The 27,376-nt window shown below is 37.2% G+C and overlaps 1 protein-coding gene across 2 annotated transcripts in view; it reads right to left on the reverse strand.

Moving 5' to 3' along the window:
* The window catches only part of DCAF10 (DDB1 and CUL4 associated factor 10), a 40,516-nt gene extending 14,736 nt beyond the window's left edge, over positions 1-25,780 (reverse strand). For both annotated transcript variants that reach the window (XM_027615166.2, XM_027615167.1), the window contains exons 1-3: positions 25,162-25,780; positions 13,801-13,914; positions 1,865-2,062 (exon numbers count right to left, since the gene is read on the reverse strand). In XM_027615166.2, the coding sequence (XP_027470967.1) occupies positions 1,865-2,062; positions 13,801-13,914; positions 25,162-25,712 (863 nt within the window). In that variant the 5' untranslated portion in view covers positions 25,713-25,780. The remainder of the gene's footprint in view (positions 1-1,864; positions 2,063-13,800; positions 13,915-25,161) is intronic.
* Positions 25,781-27,376: the final 1,596 nt, after the last annotated feature.

Raw genomic sequence — 27,376 nt, forward strand, 5'->3', positions numbered from 1 at the left:
ACCTCCTATGGTCTTACTAATTTTTTGGTCTATTTTATCTATTAGTAAATGAGAGAATAGTGTTACTATTTTCCACTGAGATGGGAATTCTTAGTTTTTTCTTGTAATTCTGTCCATTTTTGCTTTTTATGGTTTGAAGCTATGTTATTAGGTACATTTAAGATAAGAATTCTTTTATGTTCTAGTGAAATAAACCTTTTAGCACAGTACCTTTTTTAACCACTAATAATGCTTTATGCCTTATATTCTATTTTGTTTGTTATTAATGTAAATATAACTGTTTCTCTTTGATTTGAATTTGCCTGTTATTTTTTTCCCATGCTTTTACTTTTAGACTTTCTCATTTGCATGTTTTGGGTGTGTTCCTTACAAAGAACATAGTTTGGTTTTCTTTTTTAATCCAATCTAACCCTATCTATCTTTTAACTAGCTACTTTAGTCTACATATATTTACTGCGATTATTGATATTTGGATTTTCTGCCTACCATATTTTTGTGCTTCCCAATTTACCTCTTTTTTAAAAATGATTTTCCCCCTTCTCTGCTTCTGTTGGATTGATCATGTTTTACTAGCTTTTGTCCACTAATTTGGAAGTTACCATCCATATTCCTATTCAAATTTTATTTCTAAATTAAAAAAAATAAACTTCTAAATTTTAACAGGTATGCTTGTCTTAGTCTAAAGAGATCTGTATATCCTCTGCTCAAACAATATGCATAGTTAGAAATCTTTAAGAATATCCTCTCTCTTTTTACATATGACCTCTGAAAAGAATATTTCAGAAATGGTCCTGGTGTATTACTGCATTGTCATTTCACCATGGCTAGCAATAGGTATGTTTTAATTATTTTTCAAACTTCAACTCTATTTTTCTTGATTATTTTATGTAGGCACCACACCCAACACGGAGCCTAACGCAGGGCTTGAACTAACGACCCTGAGATAAGACTTGAGCTGAGATCAAGAGCTGCTTAACCAACTGAACCACCCAAGTGTCCCAAACTTCAGGGTTTTTTAAATAATCAACTTCTCCATAAGGAGACATTTCATTGAAGTGTTTCACAACAGCGGCATTACTAACATTTTAGATGGGACTAGTCTACTGTGCAAAATGTTCCATGCAGGATGTTTAGAAACTCTGATCCCTGTTTACTAAATGCCAGTAATCCTCTCTTCTCCTCCCATAGTGACAACTAAAACTGCACCACACATTATTTCTAAACATTCCCACTGAGAAACTATTATTTTAATGCATGAAAAAAAGTACAAAAATTACAAAATAAGTAAGTTTAGAATTGAAGGACCGAAGAATGAAAAACATTTCTGTTCCACAGAGGAAATAACAAAAATATTTTTCCTTAAATTCCTTAAATTTAGGAAACTCATCTTTTAAACCAGTTTTCATCATTAACTGTACTACTTGGTCTCCTTTCCATAAACTTTTCTCCAAATGTTTTAGTTGCAATATATGACTAAGAGCAAGTAACAAAAGATGGAATCATTTTTTATTATTTTTCCCGAAGTCAGGTTCTTTCTCCTAAAGAGATATGAAAGCTAAGACAAAACACTGAATTTCTCTACCACTTTAAACAAATATTTCTGGGGGGCAACTGGGTGGCTCAGTCAGTTAAAGGTCGAACTCTTTGATTTCTCAGGTCATGACCTCAGGATTGTGAGACGGAGTCCCACACCAGGTTCTGCACTCAGCAGGGAGTCTGCTTAAGATTCTCTCTCTCCCTCTCCCTCTGCACCCCCCCCCACATGCTCACTCACTCTCTCTCCCTCTCTCTGACAAATAAGGAAATCTTTAAAAAATTTTTTTGTTGTTGTTCACAATCCTAACATGGTTTCCTATTCACAAACCTGTTGGTGTCCCAAATAATGACATTTCCATCAAATCCTGATGTTACTAAGAGTCTTGTATTAGTATCATATTCGATGTTCTTCACCCAGCTAGTGTGACCATGTAAAGTGCATACTTTGGTGTTCAGTTTTCTCAGATCCCATAGTGCTATTGTAGTGTCATCAGAGCAGGTAGCAAACAGCCGGTTATCAAGAAATCTACAAAGCAGAAAAGAAAAACTGATTTATTTAATCTCTTGTTAAAGAAAACTTGAGAAACAGTCTCTGTATTACCTAATCAAGAAAACAAACAAAAAAGGACTACAAACTGACTGTATAAACCCAGTGATATGGATATCAATAAATAGTAAGCATAGGGCGCCTGGGTGGCTCAGTTGGTTAAGCGACTGCCTTCGGCTCAGGTCATGATCCTGGAGTCCTGGGATCGAGTCCCACATCGGGCTTCCTGCTCAGCAGGGAGTCTGCTTCTCCCTCTGACCCTCTTCCCTCTCGTGCTTTCTATCTCTCATTCTCTCTCTCTCAAATAAATAAATAAAATCTTTAAAAAAAAAAATAAATAGTAAGCATAATTCACATAATCACAGGAAAGGACACTATGATTTAAGGAGGACCACAATGTAATTTTATCAATTTGCTTTATATTATTGATTTTTATTTGGAAGTGGATATAGAGGTGGATGTTTGGGGAACAGTGCTAGAGAGAAAAAAGAACTTTAGAATCTGTATAGGAAACACAAATGGTGAGAGACAATTTAATAGGAGACAGAGGAGATTTTGAAGACTTGATTGCAGAGGGAGATATGTTAAGCTTTAAGGGTTCATAATTATGAGAAATATTTACCCTGCTACAAGTAATTTCTTTCTATTTAGAACACATTTACATATAAAAACTACGAATAAAATGCCATATTTTTAATCTATTAATTCAAAGGCATTCCCCCAAATAATCATACTTAGCAATATTTTATTAGGACCAGTTAAGATTACAAGATATACCAATAAAATACTCTGTAATTCAGACTTTTAATTATTTTACACTAATTTCTCAATGCTTAGTGAGAATATATTCTATACAAATACTTAAAAAACAACAAACCTACCAATCACACTTGAATTTCTTTTATTTCTTTTTCAACACTTGAATTTCTGCCTAATTCAACATTAGGATGCTTTCTCTAACATATGCTGTTATATATTACTTCCTAATCTCTTGTAGAGAGAAGAAATGAATTCTGGAACTTCTTCCAAGATAAAATTATATTGAATTATTTTTTATCAGAAATCAACCTCAGTATCCATAAATACCATAACAAACTTCCTAAAACTTAACACAGTTTTAAAATTCCCAGCTGTTGTACAAGCTGTTTCTACTACTTGAAACCACCTTCACTCTACCCCTTGACCTGACTAAACACTTCCTTTCTTTTTGTTATTCAGCTATCATCCCCTCCAGGAAGACTTCCTTCTCTATCCAGCTTGGGATAGATTTACCAATCTTCTAATCTCCAAAGTACTCTCTATTTCTGTCATAACACTTAATATACAGTGTAAGGAATAACTTCATAAGGCTATAAACTCCTTGAAGACAGGGGAACTGTCTGCATAGTTCATTGTTAGATCTGTAGTACCCAACACACACAGTGCCAGGCACGTAATAAGTACTCACAAAAATTTATTATGCATGAGATAGGGGTTCACTACCTAGTGGAAAAAAATTATAAATACGTAATTGTACAAAATAATTGCATGGAATAAGCAAAGAAAAGGGTGATCAGGGGCGCCTGAGTGGCTCAGTTGGTTGAGCCTCTGCCTTCGGCTCAGGTCATGATCCCAGGGTTCTGGGATCGAGTCCTATGTCAGGCTCTTTGCTCAGTGGGAAGCCTGCTTCTCCCTCTGCCTGCCACTGCCCCTGCTTATGTGCTCTCTCTCTCTGACATAAGATCTAAAAAAAGAAAAGAAAAGAAAAGAAAAGGGGTGGTCAGGAAAGACTTCATGGTGGGGTCATTTGACCTGATTTTAAAAGATGAGGCAGGTACTCCCTAAGTGACCAAGGGATAAGCAAAGGTACAGAGGCATGTAAGGGGATGGTATATACTCTGAGAGGCAACAGTAGTTAGAAGTACTGTGTGTTGAAAAGCAGAAATAAGAGAATATATCATGGATTTATTCTGTAGTGATTCCCAGTAACTTTTTTTTTTAAAGATCTTTGCTTTTTTTTTTTTAAGATTTTATTTATTTTTTGACAGAGAGAGAGCAAGAGAGGGAACACAAGCAGGGGGAGTGGGAGAGGGAGAAACAGGTTTCCCACTGAGCAGGGAGTCCGGATGTGGGGTTTGATCCCAGGACGCTGGGATCATGACCTGAACGGAAGGCAGATGCTTAACGACTGAGCCACCCAGGCACCCCTTTGCATTTTTTTTTTTTTAAGATTTTATTTATTTGAGTGAGCAAGAGAGAGCACAAGCTGGGGGAGGGTCAGAGGGAGAGGGTGAATATTTTTTAAATGGAAAAAAAGTCCACAATAAAAATAACCACTGTTACTGATAGCCTAATTCTTATATTTCAATAATAAATGTCATGTCATAAATATTTTGCCATGTTACTAAAGATTTATTGACAAAATCATTCTTAATGGCTGAATAGCTTCACTGTATGAATGAACCGTATCTTGTTTCTTTTTTAAACTAATAAGCAATTGTTGGGCGTTTATATTGCTTCCAATTTTTTACTATGGTTTGCACTAAAACCATTAAATGGTTTTATTTAGTGTAAAAATTTATGTAGTGTAAAAGAGTTTACACTAAAAAACACTATGATGAACCTAATAGCTAAATATTAATCACATCCCTAGTAATTTTTCTAAGTACATCCCCAGAAAAATGTATTGCTAAGTAAAAAGGGATTTTAAAAAATGTAAGGCTTTTGATATATATACAGCCAAACTATCCTCAAAAGAACATACTGATACGTAGTTCCACCAGCAGTTAACAGTGTCCACTTCTCCAAGCCCTGTCACACAGATTATTTTTTAATTCTGCTAAGTGTCAGGGGAAAAAAAAATCTTAAGTTGAAACTTTTGTTTTTAGTAAAGTTGAACGTTTTTCATATTAATTGGAAGATTATTTTCTCTTGTGAATTGCTATTCATATTCCTTACTGATTTTCCTACTGCTGTATTATTTTTATTAGAGTTATAAATTCTCTTTATAGTAAAGATAATATACCTCAGTTTTTCAAAGACAGTATGTTGAAAAAAAAGACAGTATGTTGAATATATTTTCCATATATACTTTTATCTTATTATGTGGTTTATATATTTTCTTACTATATCAAAATTTTTACAAATCAAAATTGTCAAGTCCATTTTTTTCCCCCTATGGTTTTATCTTTACTGATTAGGCTTTTTAAAGTAAAAATATTTTAATGACTTCCTGACAGGAATTAAACGACTGAAAAAATACACCATGACAAAAGGCAACTGGAAAGTCAAACTTTTAAAATAAACTGTTCATCATCACAGAGCATCTTCTTATGTTTAAAAAATTTAGGGAAAAAATAAGATATTTTACTTAGTCTACAGAAAATACTTAATGCACATATGGATTCAAAACCCCAGTGGCGGGGTGCCTGGGTGGCTCAGTTGTTGAGCATCTGCCTTCGGCTGAGGTCCTGATCCCAGGGTCCTGGGATCGAGTCCTGCATGCTCCACGGGAAGCCTGCTTCTCCCTCTCCCACTCCCCCTGCTTGTGTTCCCTCTCTCACTGTTTCTCTATCAAATAAATAAAATCTTAAAAAAAAACAAAACCCCAGTGGCATTATACCACCTTAGGCCACAGTGGTCCACCCTAAAGGCTTTAGGCAAGAAAAGGAAATGATAAGAGTTTCAAAAAGATCTCTGAGGTAGCTAGTTTCCAAAACTCTTGGATTTTCATAACAAATAAAATGAAGTGGGGGATCAGTTTTAAAATTTTTGTCAATAAGGCCATTGAAAAATTACCATTGTTGCATGGAAAATATTTTAATACCAATAATGTACAAAGAATATAATCTTGGAATAAAAGCTAATAATCTGAATTGAATAAATTTACCTTAATGAAAAATTCAACACTTTGACTTTAGTTTTCTCATTTTGCCTCAAAATTTTACCTGTTAAAAATCTTGGTATTGAAGAATCATTGGTGAAGAGAATAAATTATAGAAAACTAAGAATGTAGATTAGGAGACCAGTTAAAGTATCCACAATTCTTATACTAAAGCAAGCAGATGTAGAGAATGTAAAGTGTTAAACAAATTCTTGGAGATCTGGCTCAATCTTCTCAAATTAAAACTCAGTCTAGCCTAATAATTTAATGATTGTGAAATGTTTTTAACTCCATAGTCTCTAATAAACAGGAAACACTCCATACACCCTGAAATCTATGAGTTTATGAATTACAAAACTGCTCCATATGTTCCCATCAAACCCCAACATATGACTATAATAGTTCTGGATAAACTGGACATCTGGATAAATTGAAGTCTTCATTATCAGAGGATAATTGGTGAAGGATAACAGCAATTGAAATAGAATTTCTTTAAAACAGGTACCAACATTTCATTGTACAAGGGAAAGAAAGTGTTGTCTTTATCTAAAAACTAAAATCATAATAACTTTTAACATTTATCTTATATTTATATAAACATATGCAAATTTGTAGAATAAGAATAAATTAAATGGGTTTTCCTGCATAATCTTTCCAATAAAATTATGACAGCAAAATATAACACCCTTACTTCATATTTGAGTCTTGTACTACAGAGAGTCATTTCTATATAAACTTCAAGGGCTTTATCCATTTTCCCAAGGGCCTTTCCTTAGTCCCATGAGATATTCACATAATTCTCTGAATTCTCTGAATAGCATGTCCTCATTTCTGTCATTTCCTTTTAATTGATAACTAGTCTAACTCAATCAGATCTTTATTTGTCAATGATTTTATATGTAATTGACTAGTTTTCTAATATCACTCTCAGGGTTTTGTGCAATTCCACATCCTTTGCAAGGTAAGAAATTTCATGTTCCCAGTGATAAGGACTGCATTTACATTATAGTGTTTGAAATATACCAATCAGGAAAAGACCAACAAAGACAGTGGGAGGGAAAAGTAGATCCTGGAATATTTAAAAGAGGCACTGAATACTTATGATAATCTCAACTGCCCTTGTAATCTCATACTGGGGGGGCCTTGATTATCAAATGGACTCTTAAATCCATATATTTTACATATATTTATGAATGAGCAGTAAGCCTGTATAATGGGCTTAAGAATTTGTTACAGATTTTTCCCTTACTTTCCTGAAGTATGAAGCAACAGAAAATACCCTTCCCAACTATCAATATTTTTATTTTACAAGATAAGCAAACCTTAAAAAACTAAGAAATGAACTAGAAGACATTACTAAGTATGTGTAAAATCACTATCTAAGAAATGCATGCCCACATCTCTGAACAGTACAGTGAGTTGGTCTAATTGAACTGAGCATGAATTCCAGCTCTACCACTTGCTACATATTAAAGATATTGAGCAAATCTCTTTATCTGAGCTGCAATTTCTTCATTCCTTAAATGAGTACAATATCTGTTTCACATAAGGATACTGTGAGAATTGATATTGTATGAAAAGTGCTTCACAAAAGGTTTGGCATATGGTAGGCACTCAAAAAAATGGAAGTTAATATTAATAAGTAATGCACACTTAAGCTCATGCCAGAGGACCCCTCAGATCCTCATGCAAAACTCTTAAGTGATATGTACTTCTAAAAAAGCTTCAAAACCTGGTTTTCAAACCAAGAGATAAGCAAATTCAAATCTGTAGGTGTGGGGTACTAAAGCAGACATACTGATAGCAGCAAATGAGAGCTGACATTGATAAAGAACAAATTCTAACAGCAGATTAGTCAGAGATCATTCTGAGTAGGGGCAAACAACTCAACATCTTTTCTTTTTGGGTAAGAAAAAATAAATTGTAAAATATTAAAAACATAGAGAAAACTATGAAGAATATAACAAAAACCTGTGATACCCACCACCCAGCTTTATCAAATTTTAACATTTTGTTATCTTTCAGATTCTTTTGAACATTACAAACACAACTGAAGCACCCTGAATATCCCTCCCCAATCCCATTCCCCTCCCTCCCTCTCCAGAGGGAACCACTATCCAAAATTTGTCACTCCCCATGCAAGTTTTTAATATCATGAGATTCTAAGTATGTATCCATAAACAATGTATAGTTTTGTTTTGCATTCAATTTATTCCATAAATATTTAATTAGCACCCACTATGTGCTAGGCACAGTTCTAGGTGCTGCGAATAGAGCAGAGAACAAATAAGACAAATACATACCCTCATCAAACTTATGTTTGTATATTTTCAGACTTTATATAAATGGTATCACACTGTATAGCTCATTCTACAATTTGCTTTTCTGGCTCAACCTGGAATTTCTGAAATGTATCTCAGATGCTGATGCTTCTAGTTCATTTATTTTAACTGATGTATAGTATTCCATTGTATGAGTATACTGGAATTTATCTTCCTCTTGATGGAGATGTGTTTCCAACTTTTATTACTAATGATGCTATAACGAACCTTCTTTACACATCTCCTTATTTACACGTGCCTTAATTTCTTAAAAATCTGTTTGATCTTCAATTTTACCAGATATTGCTGAATTGCTCTTCAAAATAATTTTACCAATTATACTCCATCAATGTCCAAGGGTTTCTACTTCTCAACATCTTTGCCAATACTTAGTATTTCTTCATTGTTTATTTTTATTTGCATTTTCATAACTAGGAAGCTTGAAAAATTTTCCATTATTTATTGCTCATTTTAGCTTCTCTTATATGATTCTCTGCCTATCTTGCTCCAGGGTAATTGTCTTATATATCCTGCATACTAATCCTTCTTTGGCTATGTGCATTGAAAATATCTTCTCCCACCCGCCTATAGCTTATCTTCTCACACTGTTATGTCTTTGGTTAGAATGAAGTTTTCAATTTTAATGCGGTTGAAGTTAGCAATCCTTTAATGATCTGTGTTTTTTGTATCTTAAAAAATCCTTTCTCGGGGCACCTGGGTGGCTCAGTCATCAAGCGTCTGCCTTCGGCTCAGGTCATGATCCCAGGGTCCTGGGATCGAGCGCCACATTGGGCTCCCTGCTTGGCGGGAAGCCTGCTTCTCCCTCTCCCACTTCCCCTGCTTGTGTTCCCTCTCTCGCTGTGTCTCTGTCAAATAAATAAATAAAACCTTTTAAAAAAAATCCTCTCTCAGAACATAAATATATTCTATATTTCTTCTAAAGCTTTAAATGGTTTGCTTTCATAATTAGGTCTTTAACTTGCAGTTATTTCATGTATATAACCAATTCTCTCTTTTCCATTTTCCCTGCCACTGATCTGTAATGCCCCTGCAGTCATCTATCAAATTTCCATATATGCATGGGTCTGTTTCTGGAAGTTCTACTCCATTTCATTAGGCACTTAATCTATCCCTGTCCTAAGACTGCGTTTGATATCTGGAAGACTACCATCTTAGTCTCCTTCAAAATTGATATTCTTGGCACTCTGCTATTCAATATGAATTTTTAAGTTAAAAAAAAAAAACGCTGTTGGTATTTTGATTAAAACTGTACTAAATTTAGAGACTAATCTGGAAAGAACTGACTTCTTTATGATACTGAGTTTTCTTCCCCAGAGAAGATTTGCATTTGTTTTTGCAGGTACCTGGCAGTACTATCAACCTGCATCCAATTTAAAATTGCTGGCTAGATGGTTTTGGACCATATGGTAGTGTGAATTTGGGCCCCACACATGCGTGAGGACTGACTTGTGGTCAGACATTCACTGAGGAGATCTTCTGACAACCCTCTACCAATGTCATAGTCTACATGGACAAGGTGGTGTATGTTTCTAGATCACCTTTATGCTGTAAGTGTAGCTCTTTGGAGTCCCAGCCTTATGCAGTTTTCTACTAGACTTCTCATCTTCAACTGGCCATAGAATTAACTCTCCTGTCCACTGTTAACTCCTTATACATATTGAAACAGAAGCTCAAGGTCACCCGCATTTGGCAGATGCCTCCAGGGTAAAAGCCAGCTGAATACTTGTTTAGTTCTTTGCATTCTAGCATCTACTTCATTTTTGGCCCTAGGATTCCTTTCTTTCTTATCAGCTCAACTACACATTTAAAAAATATATTTTAAAAATCTTATCCTGCATTTCTATTTTTAGTAGAAAGGTTGTCCAAGGTATTTTAAAATCTTCTATAGCTTAATTTTTATCTACTTGATTTATGAGTTTGGGATGGAAGTGTATTAAAATCTCTAACTATGATTATAGATTTGTAATTCCTTATCTGTATTGTTTTTGGTTTTTCTGTTTTTTTTTAAATATACAAATTTCAAGTTATATACAAAAGTTCATCATTATTTTATGTTCTTAGTTGATTTTTCCTTTTATTAATACGTACTGTTTCACTTTATCCTTATTAAAGCCTTTAGTCTTCCATCTGTCCAATAATGATAATCTACATTAGTTTTCTTTTCCCATTTTTGGGCAGTTTTAGTTTTGGTATCTCTATAATGAATATACAGATGATTTCGGTTTTTATTCAAATTGCTGTCTCCATGTCTTTTAATAAAGATCAGTTCATTTATACTTACTATGAACTACTCACATACTGGGTCTATTTCTACTTCTTGTTTTCTACTTATCATCCCTTTCCTTTGTTTTATTTATTTTCTTACTTTTTTAAGCTTTCCCATCTTCCACTGAACTGATCATGTTTTCAACATCCCCTCTCCCACTTCTGTTTTGGAAGCTAGTTATACTTTGTATGTCTACTATTTTAGTTACCTTTAATTTAGTATTTTTTTCATTGTATATATTTAATTATATATTGTTCTGAAAGAGTCTGAAATTACTTAATATTTCTATCTTCTTCTTGAACATGACAGGAACCTTACCATATTACACACAACCTATTTGTTTTTACTATTTAAAGCTACACTGTACAGTTTGGTAGCCATTAGCTACATGTAACTTTTCAATCCTTGACATGTGGCCAGTCTGAACTGGGTTGTGCTCTAAGTGTCAAAACATTGGATTTTGAAAATTTAAGATTAAAAAATGACACTAAAGTATCTCAATAAATGTTTTAATGATTACATGTTGAAATGGTATTTTATTCCTATTGGGGTAAATAAAACATTACTAAAACTTAATTTCATATTTTTTCCTTTTTAATGTTACTACCAGAAAATAAATCTAGACTTTAGTTTTAACTGTTTTAAATGTACTCCCCCCAAAAAACTAATTATCTTTCTGCTATTAATAATTAATAACATTTATCATTTCACCTAATTAAATTCTTCATTATGGAATAACAGTTTACCTGGATATGATATGGCACTGGGCATTATTTTCCCTTAGTATTTAAGCTACTACTTCATAATCTCCTAGCATCAACTGTTGCTGATGAGGTACCTTCTGTTATAATGTTGAACTATACCTCTGTAGGTAATCTGGCTTCTAACTTTGGTGGCTTTTAAGATTTTCTCTTTTCCTTTGATATTCTAAAGTTTTACTACAACCTGTCTAAATGTATATTTATCTTTATTTAACCTACCTGACACTCTAGGGTCTACTTTTGATTCGAGGATTCAGGACCTTCCTTAATGCTAAAAATTCTCCGCCTTTGTGTCTTCAAAAATTAGTTCTCCACCAATCTCTACATCTTTTTCTGTAATTCTTATTATATATATACTGGACACTCTCAATTAATCCTCTATGTCTTTTAAGTACTCTTAGTATTTTCGAACCCATTAATTCTTTCATCAGCGGTGTAAAGGATAAAATTTATCCCATCTTTTAAGTTTTTTATATACTAAGTACATTTTTAATTTCTAAGAGTTGTAGTTGGTTCTTTTCCACATTAACCTGCTCTTGGTGCATTTCTTTTGTTTCATAATTTTGAGTTCTCTTTAAATGGAAAGTATCAATTAACTTATTTATTTGAGCATCCTAAAAATGCTTTAAAGTTTCTTCCAATCAATGGAATACTATGCAGCCGTTAAAAAGAATAAGATCATCCATAGTACTAATATGGAATGATCTCTAAATATGTTATTAAATGAAAAAGCCAAGGTATATAATTGTGTGTGTAGAATGCTACCATTTATATAAAAGTGTGTGTGTGTGTGTGTGTGTGTGTGTGTGCGCACGCTTGTACATGCACAGACTCTCTCAGAAAGGACAGCAAGAAATTGGTATAGTGGTTGCCTCTGGGGAGGGGAACTGGGTGGCTAGGGGACAGAGGTGGGAGACAGACTTACTTTTCACTGTTTACCCTTTTGTACCTTTGAATTTTGTACCACGTGCATGTATTACCTAGTCAAAAAAAAATAAATAATTTATTTTTAAAAATAAAGTCTTTGTTGGACTACTCCATAAAATTAATTTCATCCAGAAAATATGCTTGTTTTAGTTGCTGAATTTGTTATGATATTACTATTAGATGTCTTCATGAGTTTCAGAATTTTGGTTATAGGCTTATTTAAAGTAAGAAAGGTTTTTAATTATTTTTTCCTCTCTTTCCTATTTAATGGTTTTATAATTGCCCCCACTTGGATTTCTGAACCCCTAATCCACAATTAGGCCTTATAATGACATTAAGGCCTTCAGTTTCATGATGAGATTGGAGCTATCACACATAAACATTCAATCACTGATTCAGTAATGGCTTCACTGAATTCCTGGCCATGAGGTTGTGTCTTAATCAGCCAAAATCCATGGCCTCAGGTAGTGAATAGCTTTTCCCTTTTTTTCAGCCTTTCACAAATGGGACAGGCATTCCAGCCAATGCATTGTGTAGTACTTCTGGCTCTGGTTCCTGCCTCATATGAAGCACTTTAGTACTTTTGATTCTTGACAGGAACTAAAACCACTACACATCAGTACCAGACTCAAAACCCAGTGGGTTTGTGGTTTCAGCCTTATAACAGCTTGTGTCTCTGTTCCATTTCTGGCTCACAAAAATGTTTATGTTGTTTCAAAGCCTGGCTGTATCTTTTGTGCTATTTAATCTGTCATTCTATGTGTTTGGAGCATAGAGGTTACATCAAAATTCAGTATGTCACCATAACTAGAAGTAATTTCCCTATTTCTTTTTTTTTGAACATTTAAAGGATTCAGTATAAAATGAATATAATCTTATTACATAATGTTTAAAAAACAGAAAATTACTTATCATCCATTCATTCTAACCCACCCCATGTTAGCATTGAAAAATACTTATCTTCTGCATGTCATATTTGTAACAATTTTTATAATGATTTTAACATATTTGCCCCAAGCATTTGTCAATGTTGATATGTAGTCCCTGTGACCATCATTTTAATGACTGCATATTAATCCACCAAGCTTTCAACTGTTATTTACTTCCCACATTATTGAGAATTTAAGGTGCTTCCAACATGCTTTTAGAAAGAAGTTCTCTGTGCATATGTGTTTTTTCCCCTCAACAGTTTGGATTTGGGGGATAGGGGTGAGAGAGGCTTAGCAATGGGACTGCCATAATTCTACACAGATCATTAGCCCAAAGACATTGCAGGACTATCATAATACATGGCTGAGGTTCATAATGATGACCCTGATATATGAAGAGAAAAGGTAAAATCATATGGAAGTAAAAAATACATTTCAGAAAGATTCTAATCCAAAATGGTTAATAGCAAGTTTTGTAATTAAAGGAATAAGTTTCATAAGGGATAAAATTCACAAATCGCATATGCGTATCTAGCGCTGCTGGGCAAGACATTACAAATTTTCATTAACTTCCAAATTAGATATTTTGTGTCACACTAATAAACTTCACTATTTCACTAAAATACTAACCTGATATTATTTACACAATCTTCATGAGCTTCAGAAAGTGTTTTTATGTGCTTTGAAGATATAGGGTCAAAAAGCAGAACTTCAGTCTGTTCACAAGCAACAGTCAGCACTGACCTGAAAGCAAAGGACACATTTCCCTTTAGTTTTCTAGCATTCTCTTATTATTGATACTCACTTACTTATAATTACACAAACTATAATGAATAACTTCTTTTTGTCCATGTTAGAAGCAAATATTTACAAGATTGAAACTATCTGTTCTTGGCAATAGTAGAAAATGGTACTCTCAAACATTATGGTGGAGCATAAACTGGTACAGCTCAGGTTTGGAGAGTACCCGTATCTACCAAACTTTTAAATGTGTGTACCTTTTGACTCAGCAATTTTTTCTGGAAATTTAATCTAAAGAAATAGTCATTTATAAATACAAAGAAGCATATATAAAGATACACCTCACCATAATGAGAAATCAAAAGTAACCTAAATGTACATGAAAGAAGGAACGATTGATTATATAAGCCATGGTATGTAATACTTTCCAATATGGTGCAACATTTAAAAATATAAGAGATAGTTTCATATGGATATGAAAGAACTCCAAAACATTTTTTCTTTTGAGAGAGAGCGAGCGAGCGTGTGTGAGAGAGCGCTGGGGGGTGGGGGTGGGGAGGAGCAGAGGAAGAGGGAGAAAGAGAGTCTCAAACAGGCTCCATGCTCAGCGTGGAGCCCAATGCAGGGCTCTATCTCATGAGAAAGCAGAAAGCAAGAGTCAGACACCTAACCAACTGAGCCACCCTGGCACCCCCAAAACATATTTTTAAATGAGAAAAGCTGGTTGTAAAAAAAACATGCATAGATGAGGCAACTTAGGGAAAAAAAAGTCATATATGACAAAATTGTATATTTATCAGTATCTATTAAACTGTACTATAAAAGGTTTGGTATATATCCTACCAAACCAGTTAGATATAATCAAACTTAATCTTTTCCTTTACAGTTTTTAGTATTGTCTCTTGTTTCAGCCCCTTCCTATTACGAAGTTATATTATTATAAACCTTTTATAAGCCCCATTTTGATTTCTGAAAATCAGGGGCACCTGGGTGGCTCAGTTGGTTAAGCGACTGCCTTCAGCTCAGATCATGATCCTGGAGTCCCGGCATTGAGTCCCGCATCGGGCTCTCTGTCTTTTATTTACTTTGAGTCTTAGTTTTTTGTGGGCACTGATCTTTCAGATTCAGATCTAGCAAAAGAAATCCTGAGTCTTGGAAACTGCAGGCCTTCCCAATTTATAGTTCCAATAACACATGGAATTTGTACATTTAAGATGAAAATGAGACAATTAAAAAAAAATTTTTTTTAAGTAATCTCTATACCCAATGTGTGGCTCAAACTCACAACCCCAAGATCAAGAGTCACATGCTCTACCAACTGAGCCAGCCAGGTGCCCCAGGATAGAATTTTAAATAGCCAAAAGTTTCTATTCAGAACAAACTTTTTTTTTATTTTTTATTTTTTAAGATTTTATTTATTTATTTGACAGAGAGACAGCGAAAGCAGGAACACAAGCAGGGGGAGTGGGAGAGGGAGAAGCAGGCTTCCTGCTGAGCAGGGAGCCTGATGTGGGACTCGATCCCAGGACTCCGGGATCATGACCCAAGCCGAAGGCAGACGCTTAATGACTGAGCCACCCAGGCGCCCCAGAACAAACTTCTTAGATAAAGTAGGAGAGGGGAAAAATCTAAATTGAAGTATTTTCCATATTTAGTAATCATGAAATTGTCCTTTAAAGGGTGTCTGCTCTGCATAAACCCTTTTTTGAAATATCTGGACTTCAAAAATTTAGTATCTGAAGGATTTTTGTGCTAGTTGATCAGCATGAGTTAAAATGTTCAAATTAATATCTAATTTTAGAAGATAAATAAACAGCCGTTTCTTTTTGTTACAAGAGTCATGGAATGAACTTTACTCCTTTTTGTGCAAAAAAGTAAATGAATCATGGGTGCTGGTGGCTCAGTTAAGTGTCCAACTCTTGTTTTCGGCTCAGGTCATAATCTCAGGGTTGTGAAATTGAATCCCGCAGCAGGAGGAGCAGGCTCCTCTGTGCTGGGCATGGAGTCTGCTTAAAATTCTCTCTCTCCCTCTCCCTCTGACCCTCCCTCATCACCCTCTACACTCTCCCTCTCTAAAACAAAGTAAATAGGGCGCCTGGGTGGCTCAGTTGGTTAAGCGACTGCCTTCGGCTCAGGTCATGATCCTGGAGTCCCGGGATCGAGTCCCACATCGGGCTCCCTGCTCGGCGGGGAGTCTGCTTCTCCCTCTGACCCTCTTCCCTCTCATGCTCTCTATCTCTCATTCTCTCTCTCTAATAAATAAATAAAATCTTTAAAAAAATAAATAAATAAAAAAATAAAACAAAGTAAATGAATTGGCGATTCTGGGAGAGTCCTAAACTTTCTAAGAGATTTATAAAACTGATAGTCATTGCTTTAATACAATCTATTTTTGTACATGGCCTGATTTGTAACTTTTTAAAATGAGTATCATTTGTCCCAATATCAAAGCCTATACTTTTCTCATTGGTTTGAAATGTGATCTTTATATGTTATGTTTTTGGATTCTATATCTTATTCTATGCAACATCACCATACTATTTTAATTTCTAAAAGGTTTCACATATGCAAAACAAGATGAACATTACTTTATGAACTTTTTTTTGAAGGGCTAATATGCTTTCTCAGTGGGGTGGGGGGAGGCTAATAATATGCTTTGTCTTCCAATGAATTTTAGATATGGCATGTCAGGTCCTACTAAAAAATCTTGTTAGTATTTTTACTGGGATGCACTGACTTTACAAATTAATTCGGTAGAATTTGTATCATTCAATACTGAATCATCCCATCACTAACATGTGTATCTTCCCACATATTTTAGATTTTCTTAGCAAGAGTATCTTAGCAATTCTTGGGCCTTTAAACATCCTTATACACTTCGAATCAACTTAATCAAGTTACGTACACACACATACAAATACAGCTACAGATTTTGAGACTGTAATAAATCTATAGAAGAGTTTGCATACAGAGCACCTGGGTGGCTTAGTGGGTTAGGTGTCTGACTCTGGCTCAGGTCGTGATCCCAGGACCCTGAGATCAAGCCAGACTGAGGCTCCCTAGCTCAGTGGGGAGTCTGTTTGTCCCTGTCCCTCTCCTTCTTCCCTCTGCCCATTCCCCTACTTGTGCTCCTTTGGTCTCTCTCTCAAATAAATAAAATCTTAAAAGTTTGGGGGCGCCTGGGTGGCTCAGTTGTTAAGCGTCTGCCTTCAGCTCAGGTCATGATCCCAGGGTCCTGGGATAGAGCTCTGCGTCAGGCTCCCTGCTCCGTGGGAAGCCTGCTTCTCCTTCTCCCACTACCCCTGCTTGTGTTCCCTCTCTCGCTGTGTCTGTCAAATAAATAAAATCTTAAAAAAAAAAGTTTGCAGAATCGAGATCATTACAATACGAAGTCTTTCAATCTATGTGCATGGTGTATTTCCATTTACCATGGAGATTTTCTTCATATGGGTCATGCCTACCTTCTTAGATTTATTCCTAGGTATCCGACACTTTTTTTAAATGATTTTGTAAATGTTCTTTTTAAAAATGTGCTTTGTTTGTTGTTGGTGTACAGAAATGCAATTGATTTGGGGCACCTGGGTGGCTCAGATGGTTGAGCGTCTGCCTTCGGCTCAGGTCATGATCCCAGTGTCCTGGGATCAAGCCCCACATCGGGCTCCTGGCTCAGCAGAGAGCCTGCTTCTCCTTCTCCCTCTGCCTCTCCCCCTGCTCCTGCTCTCTCTCTCTCTCTGTATCTCTGTGTCTCAAATGAATAAATAAAATCTTTAAAAAAAATGCAATTGATTTTAAAATTATTTATCCACCAATCTTGCTATTTTAATACTTTATCTGTAGGTTATTTTAGGTTTTCTTTGTCAATAATCATATCATGTACAAACAAATGCTTTGGTTTTTTTTAATACCTTGTTACTACACTAGCTAGGACTTTCAGTATAATGTTAAATAGAAACGTTAATATTAGCAGGCACTCCTCTTATTCCTGATTTTCAAGAATACCTTCACCGTTTCATCATTAAGTACAATGTCTGCTGTGGAATTTTTCTTTTTTGGGGGGGTAGATTCCTATTATTGGATTAAGGAGGTTCTACTTCAAATTTGCTGGGGTTTTTTTTTTCATTATTTTCAATGCATAAAAGTTGGCCAACATTTACTGAAATTACCCTGTATTTTTCCTTCAGTATGTTAATGTAGTGATTTACATTATTTTATTTTCTACACTTTTCATTTCCACCATACTGCTTAATCAGTTGGCTAAAATGGTGGGCTCATATTTCCGGCTTCCCTCCTTTTGTAGATCCTGGCCCTGCAATTTACTAACTGCCTTAATTCTCCAATCTCTTCAAACATAAGCTTTTTATATCTTAAACATTTTATATTTTTTCTAGCTTTTCTAATTATTCTCTGTTGAAGAGTTGGCCCAAACCACCTACTTTTACTACTTCTGGAAAGCTAAAATCTCTACCTCTTGCATCTGAAGTTATGTTCCCTTTTCATTCTGAATATTGTTTACTTGGGGATTCTTTTTTTTTTTTTTAAAGATTTTATGTATTGAGAGTGTGTGCAGGAGAGCGGGGAGTGGTGCAGAGGGGGAGGGACAAGGAGATTCAGCACTGAGAGCCCTAGATGGGACTTGATTCCCCACAACCACGAGACCATGACCTGAGCCAAAATCCAGAGTAGAACACTCAACTGACTGAGCCACCCAGGTACCCTGGGGATTCTCTTAATCAATATGAGTGTTTTTCATTTTTATTTGTCTTTTCAAAGACAAAATTTTCTGTTGAGTATTTGTATTGAAATTCTCTGTTACTGTATTTCCTTTCTTCTGCTTTCTTCAGACTTACTTTGCTATTATTTACAGATAACTTCACTATTCTCTATTTCTTGAGATGGATACTTAGCTCATTAATTTTCCTTGTCTTCCTTTCCAGTTTATTAATGACTATAATTTTCCTAGTAAGTACTGTTTTACTTATATCCTACAAGTTTTGAGACATATGGCACTTTCATTATCATTTAGTGTTAAATATGTCTAACTTCCATTATCATTTCTTATTTGGCCCATGTTATTTATAAATGTTTCTCAACTTGAAAACACATGGAAGTTTTTCTAGTTATCTTTTTGTAATTCATTTCTAATGATTACATTGTACTGAGAAACTGTACTTCCATGATAACCTTTTGAAATGTGGCCTTTTAAGTGAAAATTTGTAAATCTTCCATTTTGTTTGGAAAAAAAAGCAAGCAGGAGATAGCTGTTACATATAGTCAAGTGTGATATTTAAAAATGTTTAACATTCAACAGTAATATAAATTAACATATGAATAAAAATTTTAAAACATTTTCAAAATAAACTAACCTATAATTATGTATGCCAAGTGATAGTTCTAATTAAGTTGCTCATCAACTTAATTTCCATTATTTATTAACTTTTGGAAATTATAGCCATAATCTTTTCTTTGACCCAGATGCCCTTGTCTGCACCATGAACAGACATAAGTAATTGCATAAAGCGCCTCCACGAATGTCCGCATTAATTGGTAGTCAGTAACTTGGAGTTTTCGTAAGTAAAAAAATTATTCAGTATCAACAGAATTGTTCGTGGAGCTAAATCCTCTTTTTAGCTTTTGCTGAAGTATAATTAAAAATTTTTAACACTTGAGGGCACATTCTGCATGGAGCACTGGGTGTTATGAACAAACAATGAATCATGGAACAGTACACCAAAACAAATTATGTAATATATGGTGATTAACATAACAATAAAAAATTTTAAAAAATTGTTAACACTTATAATGCTTGCTGTTAATTTTGTGTATTAAATATGTATTCAATATTAATAACTAAGCCACAAAAATAATCTGTTGATGTATCATGTTTAATTATATCAGACCTAATCCTTCAGCCCAGATGAGAAGTAATACAGCAGTTAAGAGCATAAGCCAGGGTACAAATCTTGTGTTTAATGACCTTTCTGCTTCTGTTTCCTCAACTAAATGTTCCTGGTTACTGAGATTTATGTTGGTGGTCAATTTCATTAATGAATGTTGGGACTCCTGGGTGGCTCAGTCAGTTAAGCGTCTGCCTTCAGCTCAGGTCATGATCCCAGGGTCCTAGGATTGAGTCCCACATTGGGCTCCTTGCTCAGTGGGGAGCCTGCTTCTCCCTCTGCCTATGCTTTCTCTCTCTGACGAATAAAAATCTTAAATGAGTGTTATTGACACCCATGATGGACAGGTATTTAGTGGGTTTTAGCAAACTTTTCCCATTAAATAATGGTGAAATTCAATAGGAATGATAAAATTAGGGATCTCCATCCCAGGAGTGATGACATCCATATATCAACCCTAGAGGCCCCATTCAGCTGCCATGGATTCTATTCTGTCATGGGAGTGCACACTATGCCAAGAGAGTTAATGTTTGGATGGTGCCCACAGTAGTGTTACGACTTCCATCGGACTGCCCTCTTCATCTCTCTGGATCTCTTTATGAGAGGCTGCAGTTCTCACAAATGACTATGTAAGAATGACCAGGAGAGTGCCTGTGAAAGGCAGGCAGCCCCACACTAAGGGAAGCCAAATGGTCACTGGGCATTTGCCTACACATTTTTTTGTGGTGGGGAGGGTATCTAGCATGGATAAGGAACAATTTGCACCGATGCTATAGCTCTCAAGTAGGATGTTTGTTGGCAGCTTGCAGTGCCAGCTCTTAACTCTATAGTTGTTATACAGTGGGTTACTCTGGGTGGTTCCATGGAAGACACTCAGTGTACTTGGAGCAGTAACTATTCAACCACTATGGACATGTATCAATATTTTAACAACTGCTACAGCTGAACCAATGTGTACTGAGTATCAGGCCTGAATGCAGTACTGCTCTTCAGAGCAAGATTTTAAGTGATGTTTTATTTATCTTGTTTTGTGTCTGCCTGTGGTATACTAGGATGAACATTAAAATCTTCCTCCATGATAAATTTGTCCATTTTCTCCTTGAAGTTATCAGTTTTTGATACATATATTTAAATTTAAAACTCATTCAAGTTCAAAACTATTTTATCTTCCATGTGAACTGAACTTTTATCAGCATGAAGTGACCTATCTCTAGTAAATTTTTTTGCCTTAAAGCCTAGTTTGTATTTTAATATAGCTCACAAGCTTTTGTTTAGAATGTCTGATATATTTTTGTTTATCCTATTGAACATTTAGTACTATTATAGTTGTTATAATTAATAATATTTGGACTTATTTTCAGCCATTGTGTTTTTTTATTATACCTTGTCTACTTTTTTTCTTTCCCTTTCTTGTATTCTCTTGAATTTTTTCTTGTTCCATTATTTTTTCCTCTAGTAGGCTAGAGATAATATATTCTTTCTTATCTTTTAATCTTGCAAATTTTAATATGCAAACATTAAAACCAACAGTTAATATGTCAAATACTCCCTGAAGAAAACAAATTTAGAACATCCCTTCATAATTTATTATTTTCTTCAATTTTAGTTCCATCTTTGTTAATTGCAAAAGACAAAACTGAAATTAGATTTAGTTTCACATACATATTTCCCACTTTCTTTGTTCTTCATTCTTTCTACCATCTCAGACCTTCCAGTTGAAAACTCCTCTCTGAATGTAGAATTCCATTATTGAAGGTCTGGTGGCAAACTCACTGGGCTTTGCCTGTGTATGTATTTAATCTTCAATCTTGACAAAAATGAAGAATCCATCTTTGATGGGTATAGACATCTAGACTGGCAGTTTTCTTCCCAGCATACTGAAAACAATCACTTTCTTCTGATTTGCACTATTATTGATGACTAATTGGCTATCACTCATAATTACCCCTTTGAAGGTCTTTTTCTCTAGTTTTTAAGATTTTAGTATTTGTTGTTCTGGAGTCACTGTATGTCTAGAAAGGATTCCTGCTTGGGGTCTGTTGGGCATCTTAAATCACGGCCTGCTGACTTTCTTCAGTTCTTCAAGTTCTCAGCTATTATTTCTTAAAAAAAAAAAAAAAATTTTTTTCCCCCCATTCTTTATCTCATTTTCTTCAGGAGCTGACCAAATATATAGTATGCCTTTTCTCTCTATGCTTCAGGTCACTAAACCTCCTTCATATTTTCAATCTCTGCATCTTTCTTATCTCCATTCTAGATAATTTCTTCATTTCTATTTTCCAATACACTACTTATCTCTACAGCAGTGCCTAATGTGTTTTCATAAAGGATAGCTTGACAAAGTCCCACATATTTCTATTAACATCGAATTTCATTTTTCAAAATGTTATCTTAGGACGTGATATACTTGTTTTGATAAAACTGTTACTGTATAATATTTTTGGAATTCTTTAGAAATTACCTCTACTCCATGTATCCTTTCATTTCTTTTTTAGTGCTAAATTTTTTCTAGTCTGGTCTCTATTAAATTCATAATTTTAATTCTTACCTTCCATGTCACCTCTCCTTCTCTGTACTGAGAAGTCCTTATAAATGACAGCGATAATGGTACCCAGTAAGTTGATTTAACCCAAAAAACATAAGAATATATGAAATTATCTCATTTAACACAGATGTCTTTTTTCTATAAAATTAAGTCCTGCAAAAATCTGGAGCCTATTAGTAAATGTAGTAAGAATAATAAAAAATTATAACACAACTATTTTCACCTATCACGTTCACATAGATGAAAAAAAATGGCAATGTGCAATGTTGGCAAAAGTATGGGGAGACAGGCACTTTCCTATGTGTGTGACAGGAATTAGTAAAATCTTCAGAGGGCAGTTTAATAATATGTATCCAAAATCTTCACCACCTTACACTCATTCTAGAGAATTATCATGAGAACATAAATCTAAAAATTTTGTTTATAGAGGTTTTATTTAAACTAATGAAAAATGTTAAATAATGTAAAAAGACATTAACATAGGTAATTCACAATATATTGTATGAAAAAAAGCAGGCAACAAAATAATATGATTCCATGTTTATATTAAAATAAACATATGCAGGGCACCTGGGTGGCTCACTCATTAAGCATCTGCCTTCAGCTCAGGTCATGATCCCAGGGTCCTGGGATCGAGCCCCACATCGGGCTCCCTGCTCAGAGGGAAGCCTGTTTCCCCCTCTCCCACTCCCTCTGCTTGTGTTCCCTCTCTCGCTGTGTCTCTGTCAAATAAATAAAAACCTTAAAAAATATATAATAAAATAAACATATGTAGGGGCGCCTGGCTGGCTCAGTTGGAAGAGCATGTGACTCAATCGCGGGGTCATGAGTTCGAGCCCCATATTGGGTGTAGAGATTATTTAAATAAATAAAAACCTTTAAAATATAAATAAATAAAATAAACATACACACACAAAAATTTCCTTGGATAGCCATTCAATCTCTGGGATTATAAGTGATGTTTAGCTTCTTTTTGCTCATTTATTGCCTAGGTTTTCTAGAATGAGTATGTATCAATTGTAAATTAAACATCATTGAATTATAATTATTTACATTATTGAACTATTTTAAATACCAGAGTACCTAACTACTTTTTACAAAAATGTTTATAGGAGACAATATTGTCCGGATTCAAACAGAACTATCAGTAATTTATTCCTCATTCTAATAGCAGTGGCAATGGGAATTCCTTCTTTTAATTCATTCTACCCCTCTCAACATGCACCTAAAATCTCACTTCCAAAAAGTAGAAAACGGCTATTTCTGAGAGCCTGACAAAATAGGCAGGAGGGTGGGAGGAGAAGAGTTGGGGTATGGAGAAGAAAGGAACCGAATGTTTACAAGAAACAGATTCTTGGTATTTTGGGAGAAGCTTTAGGAAAAGGGCTTTGTTGGAGAGAGGACTGGGGAGGGGAGGTTACATGAATAAACTTCAGTAGTTTCTCCTCTCTTACCTGTATTCAGGTGAACATTCACTGCTACAGGTTTCACAAAACTGCTGTTAAGTAGAAACCCCAGAGATCCTAGCACCAAGTGTAATTAGGAAGATGCATATGCATCATTGAAATGGAATATGATGTACCTCCTCACTGTGATTCCAAATTCTGCTACTTTTCTCCTTTCTCAGCATATTTTAGGTTTTTCTTTAGCAAAATATTTTGCTTTGTTAAGCCATCATTTTTCAGCTTCTCTAACATGACATAGTGGCCCTTCAACCATAGGTCCTTTGACATACCATTTTCTCCATCTGAAATACTTCTATCCCCTCCCCACCCTATCTTGGTTAATTCATCTTCTTTCTATTCTTGGTTAAATGTTATTTCTTCAGGGAAACCTCAAACACCCTAGTTGTACAACCGGTTCCTTCAAGCCTTTACCTCAATTTATACATATACATTATGAAATACTTAGTATGGTTATTAAAATCTAGTTGAACCATTAAGTTCCCAGCTTAGTAAGAGTGGTGCCATTAGCTGGTTTTGCTCACCACTGCAATCTCCGCATCTGTAACATAGCAAGTGCTCAACAAATATTTGCTGAATGAGGGAATGAATAAATGAACTAAGCAAATGACTAGAATCGAAAGACCTTGATCAGGTAAGAGTTATATTAACTATGTCTTCTCAGAGTAGAACTGTAATTTTTTTCCTTTGTTGTTTAACTTGTTCGTGTACTCACCAAAGTTTTAAATATACATATTATTTTGAAAATTCCCCATAACGCAAAGTAAACCGAGACCAAACATGAAATATTTAATCCGCCAGGAAAAAGGCTGGACACCCGTAACAGAAGCATGTAGTCTAGCCTGGGGAGTTCACAAATGCCCCACATCCTAAGACACCTCCCTGCCGCGTCTTAGTATCCTTCAGGAGCCAAGGAAAGCACACTTGTCAACCCTCAAGGCAAGTCAGGCACAGAGTACATGGAACCTGCAGACTCCTACCCTTGCCAGAAGCTTCGGTGAGAAAAACACAAGCCTGGGATGACAGGGAAAGAATGAGTATTTACTCAAAATGTATTTGCTGGGCATGTACTGTGTACCAGAGACCCTAGCTCTGGCCTGGCTCTGGCAGACCTGCCGGGTGGAGGGCCCTAGGTATTTCTGCTTCACAGAGCTCCGCGTCCCGAGGTGCACAAATGAGTCCCGGGCCTGCCTACCTCCAAGGGCTGGGCCGGGACCTCCAACAGCCACAGAGCGCTTCAGAAAGTGCTGGGGTGCCTGCAGGCCGGCGGCCCCCAAGCCGGGCCGCCGACCACGGGCAGCAGAGGCAGGCGGAGGCGGGCACCCGCCCTCCGAGGGGCCGCGCTTACCCGTCGGGCGAGTACTCGAGGTTGAAGACCGCGCCGTGGGTGCGGGTGCTGAGATACACCGAGTCCGCGGGATGGATGGAACCATACAGGTTAGTCATGGTGCGGAAATTGTCCCGCGCCGGGTCCACGAACAGCCCGCGGCCCAGGCTGCGCTCTCTCAGCCACCCGAACAGCCGGGCGCCGGGGCCGCCCAGGCCGGCGCCGAGGCCGTGGCGGCCCCGGCTCCCCGCCCTGCAGTCTGGCCCGGGTCGCCGGCGCGGCGGGGAGGGCGGTGACGGCTCTCCCTGAGCGGAAGCGGCTAAGGAGTCTAGAGCTCCGGGCGGCCTGAGCTCCCCGGCGCGCGCGACCAGGGGCAGCGAGGGGGCGCCGGGGCGACGAGGGCTCCGGGAGGGCGACGGGGGAGGGGCTGCGTCAGCCCCGGGCTGCGGCGGCGCGGACGCGGAAAGGAGCGGCCCGGCGGCTGCCGCCTGCCCCGCACGGGGTGCCGGCGCCTCAGCCCCGGTTCCGGCCGTCCCATCCCCTTCGGGACTACCGGGCCCGAAGGTAAACATGACCAACGCACCCGCCCCCCGCACCCGGCCGCAGCCCCGCCGGCCGACACCTCAGCGCTCCCGCTCCAGCGGCCACTTCCGGCGTGCGACCGCCTAACCCTGCCGGCTGGGAAACACGCGCCGCCCTCGGCTACCATCCGTTGGGGACCGCGAAAGCTGGGACACCGCCCATGGCGGTTGCTTTATCCCGGAGGGACGGTGATCGGCAACGACTAGCTGTGTTTGAGCGCGACTGAGAATGCTCAGGGCCCGGGCTGCATGGGGCAGTGGTAGCATCAGGGCACCCCTGCGACAGTCGGTAGTTGCCAGTCATGGTGACTGTGTGCCTGGGGATGAGTGGGCCTGAATAGTTAAAGGGGTGGACTATGATATGTACTGTTATCCCCAATTTAGGCAAAGGTCACAAGGGGAAGAAATTACCATATCATGTGCAGGTCCCACACAGTAAGTGGCACGGTGTACTGCCTACTCAGACGGGGAGTCTAAGGCCTCAGGTTCACTATTGTGCTAAAAGCCAAGGCCTGGGGCACCTGGGTGGTTCAATCAGTTAGGTGTGGGACTCCTGATTTCAGCTGAGGTCAGGATCTCAGGGTGGTAAGACCAAGCCCCTCCCTGGGCCCTCGGCCCAGCAGGGAGTCGGTTTTATTTTTTATTTTTTCTTAAAGATTTTATTTATTTATTTGAGAAAGCGAGAATGATAGAGAGAGAGAGCACATGAGAGGGGGTAGGGTCAGAGGGAGAAGCAGACTCCCCTATGAGCAGGGAGCCCGATGCGGGACTGGATCCCGGGACTCCAGGATCATGACCTGAGCCGAAGGCAGTCGCTTAACCAACTGAGCCACCCAGGCGCCCAGGGAGTCGGTTTTAGATTCTCTCTCTGCCCCTCCCTACTGCTCTCTCAAATAAATAAAAAATCTTAAAAAGTAAAGAAAAAATAAAGCCCAGGTCTATACAGGAACTGGAAAATGGGGTCTACTGGTGCCCCCTGAATATCTGCCCAACTCCCAGCTACTGCCCAGCAGGTCAAGATTTTATCAATGCCAGGGACGCCTGGGTGGCTCAGTCGGTCGGCCTTGGGCTCAGGTCATGATCCCAGGGTCCTGGGATCGAGTCCCTCATCAGGCTCCCTGCTCATCAGGGATCCTGCTTCTCCCTCTGCCTGCTGCTCCCCCTGCTTGTGCGCTCTGTCTCTGACAAATAAAATCTTTAAAAATAAATAAACAAAAAGATTTTATCCAGGCCAAAGTCGTCTTCTTCCTCAGGAAGGAGCATATATCCAGCAGGAGTCACCGAGTGGAGCTGGAGATCTAAATCAAATCAACTGTACAAGCAACAGAGCCCAAGGTCAAATCCTGTTTATATGTGCCAGGCAGGGCACAGAGGGCATGACAGATGCAAGGCCCTTCACCACTGCTGTTAAAGATCAATATATAGAACTCGTTTGTAAAAGAAAGTTAACAGGAACTGGGGTGGTTCTTGGGAAGGGAAGGAGTCTTCAATAAAAAGCTTGAGGTACAAGGAAAGGTAGATACAAGAACTGACAACTCTTCTAGGCCTTGATCAAGAGCTATGTTGTAGAAAGCTCACATTTGATGACTGAGGATAAATCTGGATCTTTGCAGGAAGAGCTATCTTGTGAGGACAGATCTGAAGGATCTCTACAG

This window comes from Zalophus californianus, chromosome 13 (genome assembly GCF_009762305.2).
Source record: "Zalophus californianus isolate mZalCal1 chromosome 13, mZalCal1.pri.v2, whole genome shotgun sequence".
Taxonomy (NCBI): Eukaryota; Metazoa; Chordata; class Mammalia; order Carnivora; family Otariidae; genus Zalophus; species Zalophus californianus.